This window comes from Fomitopsis serialis, assembly GCF_022376445.1.
Source record: "Fomitopsis serialis strain Sig1Antser10 chromosome Unknown B0H18scaffold_161, whole genome shotgun sequence".
Taxonomy (NCBI): domain Eukaryota; kingdom Fungi; phylum Basidiomycota; class Agaricomycetes; order Polyporales; family Fomitopsidaceae; genus Fomitopsis; species Fomitopsis serialis.
In genome coordinates this window covers 72,757-90,886 of record NW_025955121.1, presented here as the reverse complement: position 1 = coordinate 90,886, position 18,130 = coordinate 72,757, and the positions used below count along the sequence as shown (strand labels likewise).

Sequence of the window (18,130 nt, the reverse complement as noted above, 5' to 3'; positions counted from 1 at the left end):
ACGAGTATCGCATAGACGCTGATGGTGTTCATCACTAGGAAGCGCGCAGAACGCCTTTGTTCAAACGCTCCGTTCAGTCTTCTCCGTATTCTCACCAGATTTACTCACAACATCATGGCGGTAGGAGATCACTTCACTATGGTATTTTGTGCGAGACGCCAAGGATCACAATCTTCTTGTAGGCCCAAGGCACCGCTGCGGCATCGGCGTCGGACAAGGACTGGGTTAAGCTAGTCAGTACAGACGGTTATACCTTCCTGATTCCTCGGAAAGTCGCTATGAATAGCGGTACATTGAAGAATATGTTGAGTGAAGAAAGTGAGTACGCCGTTTTACGGAAGTATCTGCGCTGCTGAACATCTCACTCCGACCGGAAGGTAACTTCGCTGAGGCCGCCACAAACACTTGTATGATCGAAGAGCGGTAGGGAACCGTTCAATAGTGATACATCGACGTTGATCAGACAGAATTTATATGACAGTGGCATTATTGTCGAGAAGCTGTGTGAATACTTGTCGTACAAGACCCTCTACCAGGACTCTCCGCCGAAGGAGATCCCCGACTTCCAGGAACGCCTGCAGCCTGAGATTGCTCTCGACTTGTGAGTCAACCAAACCACGTTGCTCAGATCCACAGCCTTACTCATGTCTCTAGGCTGATGGCTGCAGATTACTACGAAGGTGGGTACTATGAGTACCTGTAGTTGCTATAATTGACCCTGGACCACATTTGCACTAGCATGACTCAATCGCACTGCAGTGCGATGACCACAGATCAGTCTGGCAGGTAGTTGAACATTAGACGAGACCACACAATTTGAGTGACACTTGGTTGTACAGTCGTATGTATGTGTAGTGCTCTCATTGTTTCGCAATGCCAATACTGTCAGTGCTGGTAACCGCGCGGTACCGCGGCCAACCTGGCCAATGAAGACCTCGACGCCAAGTTGAGCAACTCTGGATCACCCATACTTACCTGTATTATGAATACGTGCGAAGGAGCTAGGCTCTAGGTCGGCTACAACCTGTACTGGAAAGTGATAAATTAACGGGCAGTGCAGTGCTACAGTGGACATATACCAAGTACATACAACATATCGATGAGCCAAGAAACAATAGAAAGGCGGTCAGTGTACATAGGAGTGTGCAAGTAGTACAAGAAAAAAAGGATACCACGAGCCAACCAGGGCTCGGCAGTCAGCCTAGCCGCCACGGAGGCGGAGGATATGGTGGCATGTCACTATCACTATCATGTCCATTCTCGTCGCGTCTGTCTTCTGGAGGCGCGCCCCTCGGTAGTAAAGGATTAATGCGTCTTCTGCGAGCAAAGGCGCCGCCAACACTTCCACTCGGACCTGCAGTGGGTCCAGGAGCGTTAGATAAGCCGGACAGACGGGGGCCACTACGTGATGCTTCCGAGCCGCTAACGCGTCCTCGACATACTGGACATGTACGGGCAGTCTTCAGCCATTGCTACGACACTCACATCAGCAGAATTTATGTTAGCTAAATATTCACATACCTCCAAGCAACCTCTGTGGAACCAATGGGAACAGGCGGGGACCTTTAACACAGCGTCTTCAGCGGTGTACTAGCATTACAGTTAGCATCGTAGAAGCAGAATGGGATTCGACCATACATCGTCAAGACAAATGGGGCAACGCTCTTCCGTCTCGCCAGGCGTTGCCCATTCCCGGTACGTGGCGCCAGGAAGAGAAGCTATAACCTGTTCCGACAAACCGCGCGGCCTCCCCTCACCCAGCAGGCTAGTGAGTTCCAAGAGTGCTTCGTATGAGGTGTCCAGATTCTGATCCCTCTGCTGATTGCGATACGTCATGTAGAGACAGCCCATCAGCTATGATACAAGGGAGAAGATGATTCACAGACCACATAATCGCCCGAGGGCCTCGTTCTGGGGCCGAATTGGGACAGGCGTCGGTGCAGGTCAGGATACTCTGAGTCCATACCGAAGAAGTCGTATTCACGCCTGCGCGTGCCACGTAAGCGCGATGGCATTCGGCTGCGGACGTGTGGATCCCGGTCGTCTGCTGCGCTTGTGGACGACTGGGAGTTGCCTACTCCACCGCGAGACTGAGCTGGTAGTCCTTCACTTCGCCCACCCCGAAACAAGGTCTGCGAAGGCTTCAATATGCGATATATGGGGTGAGTTGTTGTCAACTCACGGAGGGTTCATCCCATAGACTGGCCATTGGAGGGCGGGTGTTCGGGGCGGAGAGCGCCGACGGGACGTCGGCGTACATGTCAAACGACGATGTGGGACGCGCCACGCGCCAACGTGGACCAGCACGCGATCCTGACCCGTCACCCCTTTCCCTTCCTCTATCATCCCCCCTTCCTCTATCATCTTCCGGGGTATCAATCATGTCATCCACACTGCCATGGACAATGCCATGGACCGGGCAGACCGGTCCGTTCTCTGTAGTGGTCTCGGGATGGTTCTGGGTGTCAGTGGGTGACTGGTCGTGCGATACAGCGCAATGCAGCAATGAGTCCCAATGAGGATTGGAAGGCCCATCCAAGATATCCGCTGTTGAGAAGGAATTCGGGGTGTGGTACCTGGAGGGGTGAGTGAGTTCGTACTCGCTGGGAGCAGGACGAGATAGGCCCTGTAACGGGGGCTTATTGCGATAGTCAGCTCTCCATCAGCGCAAACGCGCATAACAACTTACCAAGCGTGGAACAGGATAGCGTTGGAAGTGTAGAGGCGGTAACGAAGGCGCCTCAAGGTCACGACTCGGAGAGCGCGGATCTCGACGGTGTGTAGCAGCTGTAGAGTGCTGCAATTCCAATGACCGTTGGATCGACGCGCGGAAGGGGCCCGCGCGGAATGAGTCTAGATTGAAGCGCGTGGTTGGCGCCGTCCTTGCTGATGTTTCTCTGGTGATCGACGGCCTGCGCGAAGCATTTGCAGTTGGGTGTACCGCACGAGAGGTTGGCTGAAGCGGAGAGTCAAAAACTCTAGGCGGAACCATGGATGCTCGTAAGTCAGCTCTTGCATTGAGATCTCGATGCAGTCTGTCCAGCCGGTAATCACGCTCCGCTCTGCGGGTTTCTGGAGACAACGCTCTGGCCGGCGAGGTCGTGCAACGTTGTCGGCGTCGGACGTCGAATCCCCGCGCATGCTTCGAAGGACGAGGAGTCTTGACAGCCTCCGTCGACTGTTTGCCTCAAGGCTGTCATCTGTATTGGCAGTCGACGATGAGTCCACGGTCGACCTTCGATCACCATCTGACGCTCTCAAGCGTTCTGCTTCCTCTCGCTCACGACGACGTCTACGGGGGTCCGGTACGCGGGCGGGTCTATGAGCCCACGACCCCCACGTTCCTCGTGGTTCCGTTAGTCTCGGCTGACGATCATCAGCCGTCAGCACAGGAGGGTAGGCATCTCGTCAGGACCATCTCCGCGTACCCACACGTCTAAGGCTTCGCGGTAAGACTCGAAAGTAGAACTGGGCCGCGCTACCAAGTCCAACGTTGAACGATCAGGTCCCCTGCTCGCCGATGTATCTGCAGGTCGCGCGCGCGTTGAGGGCGAGAATGGTTCAAAGAAATAACCAGTAAAGTCGATCTCGTGGTCGAGAGATGTCCCTTGATCCGCGCTTGCGCTCATGGACGGCAGAGGTGGGGAGACGGAACCGAGACGCGGTGGTTCCAGTTCAGTCCGTGAACGGGCTGAGGGTTGGTGAGTATTGTACGGATGGGGTTCCATGGGCGTTGGTCTTGCTCTCTGAGGCTGAGATCTGCGCGTATCAGGTCTGCCCTGATCGTCCGCCCGCGTCGACCCGCGGAAACTCGGAAGCGACCAATCTGCAGGGGTGAAATGAGGCTCATCTGCAACGTTGGATCGAGCGTCGTCGTCGACTCCTGGCAAGCTCCAGTCAACGGGCGAGAAGCGGAGGTGGCTGCCGACACTCGCTCTGAGTCCTTCGGCCGAGATCGATTCCATTTGTTCGCGAGCCCTCCTGCTCCGGAACTCTGCGGCGTTCTCAGACATGAGTGAGTTTGACGCGCCTGGCCGCGTGGCATAAAGGGACCGACGACGCCGGTTAGAAGCAACGAGCGACAGCGGAAACAAGGCATCGTCGCGATCTACAGGGAGCAGGTCCTCTAACCCTAAGAAAGTATGAGCCGTGCAGAACGCGCATCTCACGAGGACGTACCGTTAGTGGAGGAACGCCTCGACGAGGGCGCTTCTCTATCCTCGGCGGCAGACTGCGGATGGTTCTCTGGCCTTCCCGTCAGAGTGACCCAGGCAGATCGCACTGCACTAGGCGCACCGGTACCAGCGTCGCCTCGGGCGCGCTGCACAGCTTCGATCTGGCGCGCTCTGGCTTGCAGGCGGCGGACGGCCTCGCGGATGAGCGACAACTCTGCCGTAAGTGGGTCTGCCTCGGCGTCGCCGTGGTCTGGATCACGGTGATAATGTCGTGAGTGAGCGTGTGGCGGCAATCCAGTCAGATCCGGAGACGAGGGGCTCGCTGTTGAGATGTCAGTGAATGGGTGATGGCAGTGCCCAGTGATAGCTCACTCGCGGACGGGGCGTCAAGTGAAGTAGATGTCCCCTGGAGGTACTCCTCGAGAGACTGCTGTATTTCTCGCAGTCTTCGCAGGGCTTCTTCTGGGCCTATAGGATGTTCTCTTCGGCGCTCGGCTACTGTGGGGGTCAGAGACGAACCATAGGCGTGGTAGAGTGAGCACCCACTGAACGGCTGTGAGCGAGTGGAGGATTGAGCAGGTCTGCTGTCCCATTGGTTCCGCAGATTATCGACACGGTCATGCGGAAGCGGCCTCAGCTGGCCATTAAAATCGGCGAGCCATCCGGACACGGTTGGCACAGGCGGTAGAGCAGGTGGTACAGAGCTCAGGCGAGACATCACGGTACCAGGCGAGACAGGACTGGGTGGCCTCGAGCGAGATATGACGTTGAGATTCGGCGTGGGTGGTACCTCCAAAACGGGCGACGTCTCCATCGATGAACCTAGCGATGTACGGGCTGAGCGAGGGAGACTAGGGCCTGGCATGGGCGAGTCTGAGTGTCGCAGGACGGAGATGTTACTGTCAAAAGCATTGAAGCGTTCCATGGACAGCCTGAAGTGGTCGTTCTGCTCCGTGGGGGGCGACGTACGCGGCATGAGGCCACGAATGGGGGGCAAGGGCTCGACGCCGTCCATAGGTTCGGCGAGGGTTTCAGGCTCGTCCGACATGAGGTCGACGGACGACGCGCTGCCCTCATGGCTTGCTCCGCGCGGTGAAGAGGCTGCATTGGATGAAGATGAACCACTCGCCAGGGTGTTCGATGAAGACGGTATCAACGATGGTGAGCGAGCATTGCTCTCGCTGCGTGCCCGTTTATTGCGCTCGCCACCGCTGCCGCTGCCCTCGCCGCCGTTGCCTCGCTCGCCGTTGGGACTGCCCAAGTCGAGTCCGAGCTCGTCAAATGAACGTTTGAAAGACGTGCTTTCTGTCGGTATAGTGAGCTCGAGTCTTGGACACCTGTCCCCCATCGCCGTCGTCGACGACGGCAGCGTCGTGGTGGGAGTACTAGAGAAAGAGGAATACTGTAGCGGAGTGTATGCTGCCAACCGTCACGCGTCACGGAGCCCTTCTGAGTCGCTATCTACACGTAGAAATGTCACGCGTCACGGTACATCGGTTGCTAAGAGCTAGTTACATTAGGGGTGTCACGATCGATCCTGCACAGCGGCGACCGCGCCTGCTTCTCCCCAAAGCTCTCCTGCGTCGTCAAAAGCCCAAACATCCTCCTGATCACCACTGCTCTGCAAAGTCTGGTCTACAGCTCGAACTTCCGCTGCAAACGCGCCAGTGCAGAACGGCTCGCCTGCTGATCTGCCTCGGGTACATCAACCCCAAGTGCTTGCTGAACAACGGCTCGCAAGGAAACATCCGTGTCGTCATACGCCTCCTCGGTGCTGGTCTCGCCTTCTTCGTCTGGTTCCTCAGCAATCAAATCCCCTAGCTCACCAATCTTCCCCTCAATCTCGTTCCGGAGTGTCTCGTCCTTTCGTAAGTATTCGCGCCATGCCGCCTTCGCTCGTCGGCTGGTGATGCATTCGGCTGACAGATTCCACTCCTTGACAGCGCATTTCTCCCAAGCCCGGCGGATGACGGTCCTTCCGCCTGCAGAGTCGAGGAAGTCGAAGACGTCGACTAGCGGTGCAACACTGGCGTTTCGGAGTGTTTTGATGGAGGTAGTGATCTTGACCTGTTCAGGTGTGAGTCCCTGATCTATCTGCTGCGAATGGCTGTTGACGAGGAACTCGAGAGCGGCCTGACGCAATCGATGTTTGATGACTCGATTAGGCCTATGTCAGCCGGTTGAAAGATGCCCGTGCAGTTCGCTGGAATGAAGATGAGGAAGACGTTCGGAACTCGGTCCAGATGTAGACACGGAACTCTTCACTCGTGTGGACAGGGTAGCAATCAATGATGAGGATTGCCCGCTGGTCTGCAGGAAGGTTCAGGTCGAGTATCTTCTGCGTGATGTACGGTTCAGGATATTAATCACCACTAGCACGTCTGTTAGAGATAGTAGAAGGGATGTCGATCCGTGAGTAACACACCTCCTTCATCGTCTTCAAAGTGCTGAAGTGACTTGTTTTCTTGGCACTTGCAGCCGAAGAGAAATCGAATCCGCGCATCTGCGCTTTATCCATTCCGTCCGCATCCACGTCAGGGAGCGACTTTACAGTCTGCCCGCTCCACACTTGCTGGAAGGGAAGGATATCACCATCGGCACTCGTAGCGACACAAAGTGTGTATGCTCGCTTCTCGTCCTTCGCCACAACATTGACCTGTCGTACGCCCGTCTCCTCGTAGGTCGTATTGTTGTTTGGCAAGACCATGACTCCCGTCTGGTCCATGCCAATGATGAGCGATGGCGGGATGTCGTACATGACAACAGCATGTATGATCCGGAAGAAGGTACGTTCGCATAGCTCGTCCGCGTTGTCGGGGATGTGAAGCTGCGGCACGCGTTCCTTTCCGCACCGACCAGCCCAAGATACTGCTGAAGAAGTCGCCAACAAAACGCTCAGAGCATTTGAATGTTTCCAGCAGCTCCGGCTGATGTCGTTTGATCAAGGCGAGTAGGATTGATCGTCCGAGTATGCGATTTACTGGAATGCCTGATGCGCGCAGGGCAAGCAGTCGCGCCTTTGCTTCGTCGACGATAACGGGATATTTTGTAAGGACCCCAGCACGACCCGATGCGGACAAGACACGGCGATTGTTGACACTTTCAAGGGTGCGTGTGGACCATCGTTCCCATGCTTTGATAGCCAGCGTTGCACAGTCCCCTTCGTCAAGCGCGAGAACAATGCAGGATGCTCGCGTTGTAACGTCCGTGCAATGAACGTCGCCGACCAGTGAACCTGGGGTGCAATGCGATCAATGTGAGCCCATAGGAAGGGATGAAACCAATTGGTCCTTTCGTGTCGCTGCTGAATGACCCACCTTCTTCCCATTCCGCTTCTTCTTCCATACCGAGCCATGTGGCCGCGATATCTCCGCAAGGTTCGTCAGCTCACCCCGCTTCGGGCTAGCTCTAACCCTGATGCGTTCCTTGGCACTAGCTAGCCCGGGTTGAGTCTTCTTCAAAGCTGCCTTCTTCGCTCGATGCCGTTGCTGACGCACACGGTCAATCTCACGTCTGTGGGCAGCCTTCTGCTCGCGCTGCTCCTCCTCCTGCTGAGCGAGCTTCATGCTCCGTTCCTTGGTTGCGGCAGCTTCTGTCCGCCATTTCTCGTGAGCTTCCTCCCTCGTCATTGGCTTCCAACCAAACATGCCGAGCCGAGCCTGTTTGTTAGGCTGCGGTGGGGCCGTGCTTGTGGCCTCGTTGCCGGATCCTGCATCAGCACTTCGCTTACGCTTTTGTACTGCGTGCGGAACAGGTTGGTGCTTGTCGGAGGTAGGCCTGCGATTGGCTGACGTCTCTCTACTCTCGTCCTCTGATTCACTGCTGACAAGGTTGATTGTAGGCTCCCGCCGGCGCACTGGTTGGTGCTTCCGGAAGAAGCTGGGAAGTCGAGCCTGAGCTCCTTCAGCCTCAGACTCATCTGAGTCGGAACTCGACATGATTGGTCCCCTGACAGAGACATCAAACAGTGAGGCGAAGACTGTGTCGTGGGTTATATACACTTACCTTTTCCTAGGGACCCTTGCTCCAGAAGCCTTCGCCCCAGTTATCAACCGTTCGAGCCATGCAGTCTTGACCATTGCGCGGTCGGGGTCGCTCATATCGCGCATGGATGTCTTGAGAGCTGTACCAAGTCTTCGCATCGGCGACCTTGCTCCGTGAACAGGATCTGTCCACCATGGCTAGGTTTATGGGTCTGGAATGCATGCTCAAGGGCTCGTGAAAAGGCGGCATAAGTGCCCTCTTCTTTCACAAAGTCTGGATCGAGGGCAAAGTGGTACGATGATTCGGGCGGGTTTGATGGCAGTGAAGTCGGGAGATGGCGAAGGAGCAAAGCAAGATGGTTAATGCGAGCAATGAGTTCTTTAGACAGAGCAGGTTGTTTTGTAGATGGCATATCTCTACGTCGTTCTGTGTTGCAGTCAAGTAGTAGCTCGTTTGAATTTTGTCAACATAGCCTGAACCGAACTAGCTGAATGTGGCTACAGGATCACGTGTATAACTGGCCACAGCGATGTCACGGTTGCTACACTAAAGCTGGTTGCTAATCACACATCTGTCACGCATAACGGGGGCCAGTTGCTAGTGTCGGGACCGTCCGAGTGTCACGCTGGGTCTGGCGGTTGGCAGCATACACTCCGCTACAGTAATAGGCAACTCACAAAACGCGTTGATTGACTTACTTATTACTTACTTACTTACTTACTTACTTACTTACTCACTTACTTACTCACATAGTACACCTGAATAATCATAAAACATATAACGCATTGATCATGTCAGTGATCGCGCCGAAGATTGTAATAAGTTAATCGTGAGTCAATGTTACCCTCATGGTCTTCAACGTTTTGGCCGAACATTTGAACAATGCGTTGCCCTCCGGACGAGAACGTGGTTTCATTGCCAAAGCCGATAATAATATGCGTAATGCGTGACATGGAGCGGTCGTAAGCCCTTGAGTAAGTAGTTGGGGAATCAGAGGGATACAGTGGTAGGAGGGTAACGCAAACGGCAGTGGGCGGTGGGCAGCGAGGGAGGTATCACAACATGAGGTAGCACCATGATAATACAGGACCAGGATCGGAGGGTTGAAAAAATAATGGAGCGAGCAATAGCAAGACATACATGTTCATCCGCACACAGAACAGAACAGAAAATAAGAAATGGCCTATACAGTAAGGTCCGTGTGTTCATTTCCGGGGCGAGCTCACCGGTGAGCTCATCATCACCGATGATGCGGGACGCTCGAGACGACTCCTGAGCCGTTCGACTTCTCTCTCAAGGCTGCGAGTTCGAGCATGAATGGTCAGCATGCATAGAAAGTAACACAATTAGTCAGTCTCACTTCAGTGATTGCTGACGCAGGTCTCCATTCTCGCGTTCTGCGCGGCGCTTCGCCAGCTGCAGGCTGTTCTCGGAGGTTTGCTGCTCGGTAAGTCATTAGCACACCACAACTTCGACACGAAAGTCAGAAAGCTCTCGCTCACCAATTCGTCCATTGCTTGCCTCATGCTCGTAATCTTGCCCTCATACGACCTCACTTCCTCTTCAAGGCGTTGCCGCTGTCGCTCCGCCTCCGCGAGCTGGAAGCGCGCGTCGCGCGCGGTCTTGTCCGCAGAGCGGTGGAGGCGTGAGCTGTCCTTGGAAGTCTGGTTGAGCTGATTCGTCAGCTCCTCGATACGGCTCTCGAGCCGGCGCGACGACGTCGACGATGGCCTTGGTACGTTGAGCGACTTCGTCTCGAGGTCGACGATTCGGAGATTGAGCTCCTTGATCTGCTTCTCCAGATTCGCCTGTGCAGCGCACCAGTTCGTTAGTAGGAACAAACAGATAGCTGTACCGATACTTACGTTGAGCTTGTCGAGCTCCGAGTTCTCCACGCGTGTCTTGCCCAGCTCGACCTGGCATTCCGTAGCGTAGCCCTCAGCCTTCTTCATCCTCTCAAAAGCCATCGCCACTCTATCGTTCTGCTCCTCAAGCGAGCGTTCCAAGTCTTGCTTCTCCAGCCGGAGCTTCTGTAGTTCGGTCTCGGAGGACATCTTCGTCGTGTCCACGGAGTCGAATTTGATCGCTTCTAGCTCCGCCTGTAACGCACGCCGCGCCTTCTGGAGGAGGGCACGGTCCGCCTCTGCGTCGTTGAGCACACTGCGAAGCTCGCGGACCTGTGAGTGCAGCGAGACAATTTGCGACTGTTGTTCTGCTTGCGCAGCGGTCGAAGAATCGTATGCCTTGGTGAGATCCTGAATCTTGGTCTCCAGACGTTCTTTGTCCTTCTTCCAGGATCCACCGTTGTATACTTCTTCGTCATGACGCAATTGAAGTTCGTCGTAGTGTGACCGGATCTTCCTGCTCTCCTCGCGCAGCCTGCTCATGGTGTCGCGTTGCGATTGCAGTTCTGGGTGCCGCAAAAATTCAGCAAATTGACAAGGTCTAGGGGAAGGCAGACGTACCCTCGCTCAGCTGCGCAAGCTCCGCTGTAGATAAATTAGATGAATTAGTGGGACTGGTTCAATTGCGAGTGGACGAGACCACTCACCCTGATACTTCTTACGCGTCTGATCTGCCGTGAAGTCTCGCTCCGAAAGCTCTTCTTGATGATGCTTGCGTTCATCCTCCATCTCCTCAGCGAGGCGTTGCCGCAGTAATTCCAGATCTGAGGATTCCCTGCCTTCTTCGTCCAGCCTTGACTCAAGTTCCCTGATACGCTCTCCTGCAGTCTTGAGCCTCTCTTCAGCAGCGTTCCTCTCAGCAATTGCATCTGCATGAGCCTTCTCCGCATCAGCCAATGCGCGACGCGCTATAGTCAGATATCAGCTATCGGATGAATCAGCGCAGCTCGCAAAACGTACAGTGCGATTCTGCACGAGCAATCTTCGCCTTGGAAATCTCCGCTTCTTCGAGCTTCTTGATGTAAGATTCGACTTTGACTTTGTAAGTCTCGACGGCCTCTTGCAACTCTGCCATGCACATGAGCAAGTCTACGACTAGATCCAAACCAATACACGCTTACCTGAGTGGACAGTGGAGGAAGTGGAAGACGTGATCTCCAGCTCTTGGAGACGTGACTGCAGCTCCCGCCTGGCATCTAAGGAGCGGTCAGTAAGTGCCTCCCAACGGCACATTCTCACTCACTGGTCTCCCCGTTCTTCGCGACGATCTCCACTTCCAAGCGATCTTTGAGGTCTGCAATCTCAGTCTGCATCTGTTTCTTTGCCGTCAGCAGTTCTTGAACTTGTCGACGCTGATCCTCAAGCTCGACGGCAGCGGCACGTTGTTGGACGACCTGTTGGAGTGCGGTCAAACAGAGTACAGTTGTCAGCGATGTCTCGCGCACCAAAGCTTTCCGCGACTCCTCTAAACGGGAGTAGCTGTCCCTTTCGTTCTGGATAGTAGCTTGGAATTTGTCCCACATTGCTTGTACACCGTTCAACTGAGCAGCTTCGGCAGCCCGCCTTGCCTCAGCCTCGTCCTCAAGCAACTCGGCGAGTCGAGCGTTCTCTTTCGCAAGGCGTGCGCGATATTGCTCCAGCGACTGCTTCGAGCCATCCGAGTTCTCGAACTCAGCGGTCATCTCCCGCAGCGATTGCTCAAGGTACTGCCTCACTCGTGTAGAAGCAGCCATCTGAATTTCGAGTATCTGGACTTGCTGCTTGAGAGCGTTGACTTGAGCTTGTCTATTCTCCTGCACGCGGATCGCATCGGGATGTGAGTCTTTGCGAGACCGGGGCACGCCGTTTGTCTGGGCGAGAGAACGTTTGGAAGGCGTCAAATTAGCGAGTGAGCGGACGTCAGACCCAGTGGCATGGCGTCGGACGGACATCTCTCGCTCCATCTCTTCGTCTGCCAGCTCGAGTTCTCTGAGCAAGCGGGATCGGAACGAGTCGTCCTTCGGACCACTACTCATGATCAGCCGACGTATTTCAGCATGTTGACGGTCAACCTGTTCCTTGATCCTAGCCGCTGTGGTCTTTGACATCTCCGAGTCCTGCAGCTGGTCTTCAAGCTGAGCAATGCGCGCCTCGTACTGGCGCTGCAGCTTCGCGGTAGAGTTGGGGGTATCACCTTCATCAGCAAGTCTCGTAAGCTCGAGCTCGAGATTGTCTTTCGCCTTCTGTACGCTTGCCAGCTGCTGCGCGGCGTCCGAGACCTGACTCTGCGAGAGCTCGAGATCGTTCTGTAACCGCTTGACGTGGAGTTCTGCTGCCTCCCTCGCGCGCCGCTCCTTCTCTAGCGCAGCGAGAGCCTGGATAGCCTTGTCCTCTTCTGCCTTGATCTTCTTGTCCTTGGCACGAAGTTGCAATTGTTCGCTTTCCCTGTCTCGAACAAGATCCTCCGCTTCGATCATGAACTTACTTCTTGCTTTCTCGAGCGATCGAATATAAGCCTCCCTGGCCTGCAACTCCTGCTGAGCTTCCTGCAACTGTCGATCGGTGACACGTTTCGCCTCTTCGAGGACATGAACATGCTCGACAATGGTCTTGTCTTGGCGTGCTTCTAGCTGCTTGACTTCCCACTCGCGGGCCTTCAGATCAGACAGCGCCTTGTTGAGCTCGCGATCGAGTTTGATATTCATGTCCTTCAGCCGCGCTATCTCTTGCTTCTGAGAAGAGGCTGACTTTTCGAGCTGGCTGCGTTTCGCCGACTCGCCATTGAGTTGTTTCTTGACGGTCTCCATCTGTCGATCATGAGCACCCTTCTCCCGCTCGAGCTGGAGTACGACGTCCTCAGAATCCTCGAACTTGCTTTGCATTGTGGTGAGCTGGCGCTCGAGGTGCTACCATGTTGTTCGTCACCGTCAACCCCGAACCACAGCACACAGTAGGCAAATTGTAACGTACCTCCTTCTCCTTGAGCACTTCAGCCAACTGGCCGTCTGTGTCAATTTGGCGGGTCCGGATAGCTTGCAAGTCGGACTCGAGTGTACGCCTAGCTTTGACAGCCTCTCCGAGGGATGTCTCAGCCACCTTGAGTTCACTCCGAGCTGACTGCTCCCGCTCGGACAACGATCTATGACTTTTCTCGAGCGAAGCGTGTTCCCGAGTCAGGGTGTCCAGGTCGACCTTAAGTCTGGTCTGCCCCTCCACCGCGGATCTGCGCGCGTCATCGAGGTCTTGAGACAGCTGGCTAGTCTGTGCGCGCAAGTTAGCGAGTTCCTGTTCCTTGCTCTTCTCCACTTCAGAGCGGCGTGTTTCCTCGCTAGTCTTCGCTGCCAGCACGCTCCGTAGTTCGTCAAGTTCCTCTTGGAGTTTCGCTTGAACAGCAGCGTCGCGTTCCCGATCACTACGCTGTGCTAGGAGTTCTGCGGTCAGCGCATCCGCCTTGCCTTGCAGTTCACTGATCTGTTTCATCAATCGCCCGCGCTCCACCTTTGACTTGTCCAGTTCAGCTGCGAGACGGTCTGCCTCTTCCTCCTTGGCTTTGATCATGGCAGAGTAATCGGTTGCAGTCCGAGCCAGCTCCGAAAGCTGTTGCTTGGCATGTCTGGATTCTTCCTCGAGGCTGTCGGCTTTCTCGCGAAGAGCATCCCTGAGAACCTTCGTGAGGTAAGGCTCAGTGAGCTGAGGGAATCTGAACGCACTTGTTCCTCGACTCCGTAGTCAGTTTAGTTCCCAAGTCAGACAGAGTCGACTCCATTCTCTCCTTCGTGCGAGCCAAGTCCTCTTCTCTTTGCGCAACAAGGTTCTTCAGCTCGTCACTGAGCTTTTCCAGATTTTCACGCTCAGCTTTGATAGCGTCAATCTCTTCCTGAGCGAAATCCAATTGCTCGTTGAGTTCAACCTCTCGGCTCTCCCAGTCTTGTTGCTCGCTCTCTAGACGAACGAGGTGCTCCGCTGCTTGGTCGAAAGCTTGCCGGAGTGTTTCGTGCTTCTCTTCACTCTCCTTCTGGAGCTTCAGGGCTCGATCGAGTTGGGAGTCCAGGATGTCAAGATCTGCTTGGAGCGCAGCCACCTCCTCTTCGAGCTCGGCTTCTCGTTTCTTGCTACGATCCAACAATGCATCTTTGTCCAACGCAAGAGCACGCTCCGCTTCAAGGTCATCCTCGACCTTTCGCTTGTCAGCCTCTAGGCGCATCTTGAGGCTCTCCAGGGCCTCCTTCTCGCGCTGGTCGCGCTCAGCACGCTCTTTAGCAAGAGCCAGCTCGGCCTCCTTCTTCCGCAACTCATCGTCATTACGAGTCGCAGCCAGAAGAGGTCTGACCTGTGCAATAAGTCAGACACCGTCTTCAGCAAACGAGTGAGAAAACTGACTTTGGTGTAAAGCTGCCACCACGGCCAGTCGCGCAGTTCCCCGTAGACCCGAGCATTCCGCTGAATGGTTCGGACAGCAACGGCGCGATTCAGTATCTTCTTCATCTGCCGCCTAGCGGTCCACTTCCGTGCTACTGCTTGCAGCCTCGAGAAGATATCGAACAACAGTGCATCGCGACGCTCCTCGAGCTCGGCAAGTACTCCCGCTTTGAAGAAGATCTTCGAAGTTCCGATACGGAAGTTGGTTTTGTCGAGCTCCAGCGCATCGACCATACGCAGGCACGCCTTGCGACCGTCCATATAACCACGCGGAATTACTCCAGGAGTGAGCACCTCGTAGCGTTGCCGGAACTCGACGAAAGGGAGACGATTGGGATACCCGAGACGCGCGATGCGGATACCTTCGAGGACACCATTACACCGTAGTTGGTCGAGGACGAGAGGCACGTCGACTCGCCCAGGCTTCTTGTGCGTGTTCGGGACGATACAACGAACGAAGTGCGGTTGCGTGGCCTGCAACTGAGCCATCAGGCCAGCAAGTTGCTCTTTGTGTCTCTGGCCGACAGTCCTGAAGGCACCCTTCTTCGTGACCCGCTTCTTGCCCATGGTCAATGCGCCTACGATGGACGGCGCCTCGCTGTACTCGGCAAAGAGCGACGCAACGTAGCGCTCCGAAGACGCTGCAAGTACGCGTGTGAGGTTGTCGTTGAGCGGGTCCTTGTTCTTCTCCAGCCAGCCATCTGTCCTGTACTCCACTCGGCCGGCGTAGTGATTGACGATGAAGCCCTGTTCGAAACGCGCAGGCTCGTACTTCGAGCTTCCCGGATGTGGCTCATCGCCAGGCAACGGCTCACTCGCCCAGAGCGCATGCAACTTGTTCGTGAACGTCAGATCTGTGGCCTTGGGCATGATACACTCCTCGTCCAGGAGACTCAAGATACCGATGGCAGTACCGCTCGTCTCGATCAGGTCGATCGTCGGCTGGAGGTCGAGCCCGAAGTTGACGTAGTCCCACTCGATGCCTTCACGCGCGTACTCCTCTTGCTCGAGCGTAAACATGTGGTAGTTGAAGAACTGCTGCAGCTTCTCGTTCGTGTAATTGATCAGCAGCTGCTCGTAGCCGTTCACGTCGAAGATCTCGAAACCCGCGATATCGAGCACGCCGATGAACGTCGACTTAGACGACGGCCGGTCAAGCGCACGGTTGATGCGGTCAACGAGCATGCCGAACGATTTCTCGTAAAGCGTCTTGCACAGGGCCGAGAGCTCGTCCAGTGCTTGTTGTTGCGTCCGAGCTTGCGTGACCCACTCACGCCCTGCTAGGACGCGGGGACGGAGCAAGGCCCTCGTGAATTCGGCAACTGGGATCCCGAGTAGATGGCAGACACGCTCCGCTTGCGATGGGTCAGGCATGACTGCGTCGTTCGAACGTGTCTCGGTGAGCGTGATATTGCCGATGTGGAGAACAGCAGCGACGATTCGGAAAAGATCCAGCTGCTCAGCAGCAGTGAAACCGACGGTTTCCAGCGCATTCTGGAGGAAAATCTGTCAGCACAGTCCAGTGCCGACAGGTTGTTCGTACCTTAAGCAGCGCCCACTCCTCCTTGTCGTCGATCCCGTCGACTTCTCGCCTGCTCTTGTTGAGATACTCGTAGTCCTCAACGCCACCATCCAGAAGTAACGTATCTAGAAGCCAGAAGTAAGATTCGCAGTACAAGTAGGTATCGTGCGAGCGAACCTTTCAGGCTACCACCGCCCTCCATCAGCTGGTAGAACACGTGGAAACTCCGCTCTGCCTCACTCCGTACTACCACTCTGCTCTTCTCGAGCAAGTACCAGTCGATGTTCGCACCAGCAATGCTGCCATCTGGTGAGAAGCTGATCCGGATGAACTTGCCGAATCGACTGGAGTTGTTATTTCTCTGCGTCTGTGCGTTACCAAACGCCTCCAGAATGGGATTGGCTTGCAGAATCTGGCGCTCGAGTAGGCCGAGGCGGTCCTTCGAAGTGAATCCCGATCCGGACGACGAGAGGCCCTTGCCGTGCTTCTTGAAGGAGCTACTACGGGGCAGGCCGGAAGACGGCATGATGGAGTTGAACGAGTTGGAATGTGTGAGGGACGGAGACTGTGAGTGGGATGGCGGGGGATGTGCGTCGGTCGCGATCGCAGCAAGGTATTGGATGACCTTCTTCGTACTCTCCGTCTTACCTGCGCCTGATTCGCCGCTACAAGCAAGTTACGTGACCATCTGCCCGAATATTCGGTATGACGCTACATACGTGATGAGGATACTCTGATTCTCGCGTTCTTCGCCCATGTTGATCCATGCCCGCTCAGCAATGGCGAAGATGTGTGGCGGGTTCTCGTCTCGCCGCTTCCCGCGGTATTGGTGAACGATAGCATCCGAGTAGAGCGGAAGGTGCTGGTAGGGATTGATGGCCACTAAGAATAAGCCAGAGTATGTCTATACACATAGGTCAGCATTTCCTTGTACACTCAGACGCTTCACCAGAGGACCCAACGATGTGAATTGCCAGGTAATTTTCATTCAGATAGTCCGAAGTCCGCAAGGACTGCAGAAGAGAGGGTGTCTCCGGTGCGACTCCGAGTGGGTGACGCGCCTCGTTTGGTCAAATATGAGACTCAGCGTGGGCGCCACACACATTGACCAATATATTCCGCCCTTGTGCGTGGTTCACAGACCTCTGCTGTGATCCGCGCGGATGCCCCATCCATGCAGCATATAGGCACAGACGAATCGTAGCGGCTTGCTTGCATCATCAACCCGTGGAAAGTATTTCACAACAATGAACCGGGACTGCAATGATAGATGATCCTACTCAACGCGCGCAGGATACACCAATCGCCCTAGGACAACGAACATAGTATAACCGGTCAGTAGAGTCATGTGAACAATCGCGCAAAGTCTATCAGTTGCGAATCAGGCCTCCCCACAAAGGGGCCCTTCGTAGCCAGAACATAGGAACGAGAGGCACCACCGGTGAATCTGGCAAGGCTTCGCCGCGTGCAGACACTTTCATCCAATCCTCGTCACCCGTCCGCATCCATGTCGGGGGAGCACACCCTCCTCAACAAGAACGGCGGGTGCTTCAATAGCCTCACCGAGTGCCCCAACCACTCTTCGAACGCAGGTGACAGAGACACTCACATAAATTGCGCCAGAGCCATACCTTAGGCGGAGATTATGTACCACACTCGCTTCGTTGAGGAATGTGAGGTCCGCAATATCGTCGACGCGGTCGAACTTGGGCGGGTTCATCTTCGAGAGGGCATATAATGGCAGTCTTCGTATCTTCGGTCTAACGTCAAGACATCGCTGCTTAAGAACAACACTAGTACGCGCACCTCTCCTCCAGAGGCAATTACGACCTCGCCCATGTCCTCCTCCTCCTTCACTACCCATCCCGCAAGATAGCCGTCCTTGTCATCGGGGACCCACACCCATTTCTTCTCGTTGAATTCGGCTTGTTGCGCAGCCGCTCGCGCAGCCTCTGCGCTCTGAGAGAGCCGTGGAACAGGCATAGTGCCGTGCGAGCTAGTGCACGGCGAGGTCGTGAAGTCGAGCAGCAAGCCCGGGATGGTCTGGAATAGTTCAACCCTGTTCAACCGCGTCTCGAACGTCGACGAGCGACGCGTCCTGGTTATCCAAATCCGGTAGTCACTGACATTCATCACGTGCATCTTCC

At 55.2% G+C, this 18,130-nt stretch overlaps 5 protein-coding genes across 5 annotated transcripts; 1 reads left to right on the top strand and 4 right to left on the bottom strand.

The window, feature by feature from the left end:
* The first annotated feature begins 71 nt into the window (after positions 1 to 71).
* On the top strand, positions 72 to 1,082 carry B0H18DRAFT_915792 (POZ domain-containing protein). Its single transcript, XM_048041592.1, has 7 exons — positions 72 to 120; positions 183 to 318; positions 378 to 423; positions 482 to 601; positions 655 to 680; positions 739 to 845; positions 890 to 1,082. Exons 1-6 carry the CDS (start codon positions 115 to 117, stop codon positions 741 to 743), a joined length of 339 nt encoding a protein of 112 aa, XP_047886553.1. The 5' UTR covers positions 72 to 114; the 3' UTR covers positions 744 to 845; positions 890 to 1,082.
* On the bottom strand, positions 1,026 to 2,233 carry B0H18DRAFT_1045784 (uncharacterized protein; the record flags this gene model as incomplete). Its single annotated transcript, XM_048030763.1, has 3 exons — positions 1,887 to 2,233; positions 1,639 to 1,818; positions 1,026 to 1,590 (listed from the first exon to the last, which is right to left on the bottom strand). Coding segments are annotated over exons 1-3 (437 nt in total), but the record flags the coding sequence as incomplete, so codon positions are not given.
* An 871-nt stretch (positions 2,234 to 3,104) lies between these two features.
* On the bottom strand, positions 3,105 to 5,597 carry B0H18DRAFT_136684 (uncharacterized protein). Its single transcript, XM_048036804.1, has 3 exons — positions 4,548 to 5,597; positions 4,180 to 4,497; positions 3,105 to 4,132 (listed from the first exon to the last, which is right to left on the bottom strand). Exons 1-3 carry the CDS (start codon positions 5,521 to 5,523, stop codon positions 3,384 to 3,386), a joined length of 2,043 nt encoding a protein of 680 aa, XP_047886551.1. The 5' UTR covers positions 5,524 to 5,597; the 3' UTR covers positions 3,105 to 3,383.
* A 68-nt stretch (positions 5,598 to 5,665) lies between these two features.
* On the bottom strand, positions 5,666 to 8,284 carry B0H18DRAFT_1216055 (uncharacterized protein; the record flags this gene model as incomplete). The annotated part of the gene is made up of 5 exons (XM_048036658.1): positions 5,666 to 6,342; positions 6,401 to 6,513; positions 6,601 to 7,002; positions 7,493 to 8,123; positions 8,181 to 8,284. 5 exons carry the CDS (start codon positions 8,282 to 8,284, stop codon positions 5,811 to 5,813), a joined length of 1,782 nt encoding a protein of 593 aa, XP_047886550.1. The 3' UTR covers positions 5,666 to 5,810.
* Positions 8,285 to 8,964: 680 nt separating this feature from the next.
* Positions 8,965 to 18,063, bottom strand: B0H18DRAFT_1045741 (nonmuscle myosin heavy chain b). Its single transcript, XM_048030762.1, has 18 exons — positions 17,790 to 18,063; positions 17,593 to 17,736; positions 16,703 to 16,887; positions 16,161 to 16,648; positions 16,005 to 16,108; positions 14,423 to 15,955; positions 13,753 to 14,372; positions 13,013 to 13,700; positions 11,509 to 12,948; positions 11,307 to 11,457; positions 11,185 to 11,259; positions 11,024 to 11,131; positions 10,711 to 10,971; positions 10,625 to 10,648; positions 10,025 to 10,569; positions 9,662 to 9,967; positions 9,520 to 9,599; positions 8,965 to 9,458 (listed from the first exon to the last, which is right to left on the bottom strand). The coding sequence occupies exons 1-18, from the start codon at positions 17,964 to 17,966 to the stop codon at positions 9,365 to 9,367; spliced, it is 7,023 nt and encodes a 2,340-aa protein (XP_047886549.1). The 5' UTR covers positions 17,967 to 18,063; the 3' UTR covers positions 8,965 to 9,364.
* Between the last annotated feature and the right edge of the window lie 67 nt (positions 18,064 to 18,130).

Bases quoted from the DNA above. Each gene is read 5' to 3' on its own strand.
- B0H18DRAFT_915792 (XM_048041592.1), top strand. The intron at 424-481 runs GTAGGGAACCGT...TTTATATGACAG, and splicing joins ACTTGTATGATCGAAGAGCG to TGGCATTATTGTCGAGAAGC. The intron at 602-654 runs GTGAGTCAACCA...TCATGTCTCTAG, and splicing joins CCTGAGATTGCTCTCGACTT to GCTGATGGCTGCAGATTACT.
- B0H18DRAFT_136684 (XM_048036804.1), bottom strand. From the start codon at position 5,523: ATGGGGGACAGGTGTCCAAGACTCGAGCTCACTATACCGACAGAAAGC. The intron at 4,498-4,547 runs GTGAGCTATCAC...ACATCTCAACAG, and splicing joins ACTTGACGCCCCGTCCGCGA to CGAGCCCCTCGTCTCCGGAT. The intron at 4,133-4,179 runs GTACGTCCTCGT...ATACTTTCTTAG, and splicing joins GAGGCGTTCCTCCACTAACG to GGTTAGAGGACCTGCTCCCT.
- B0H18DRAFT_1045741 (XM_048030762.1), bottom strand. From the start codon at position 17,966: ATGCCTGTTCCACGGCTCTCTCAGAGCGCAGAGGCTGCGCGAGCGGCT. The intron at 14,373-14,422 runs GTCAGTTTTCTC...CTTATTGCACAG, and splicing joins GGTGGCAGCTTTACACCAAA to GTCAGACCTCTTCTGGCTGC. The intron at 11,458-11,508 runs GTGCGCGAGACA...GCACTCCAACAG, and splicing joins AGGAGTCGCGGAAAGCTTTG to GTCGTCCAACAACGTGCCGC.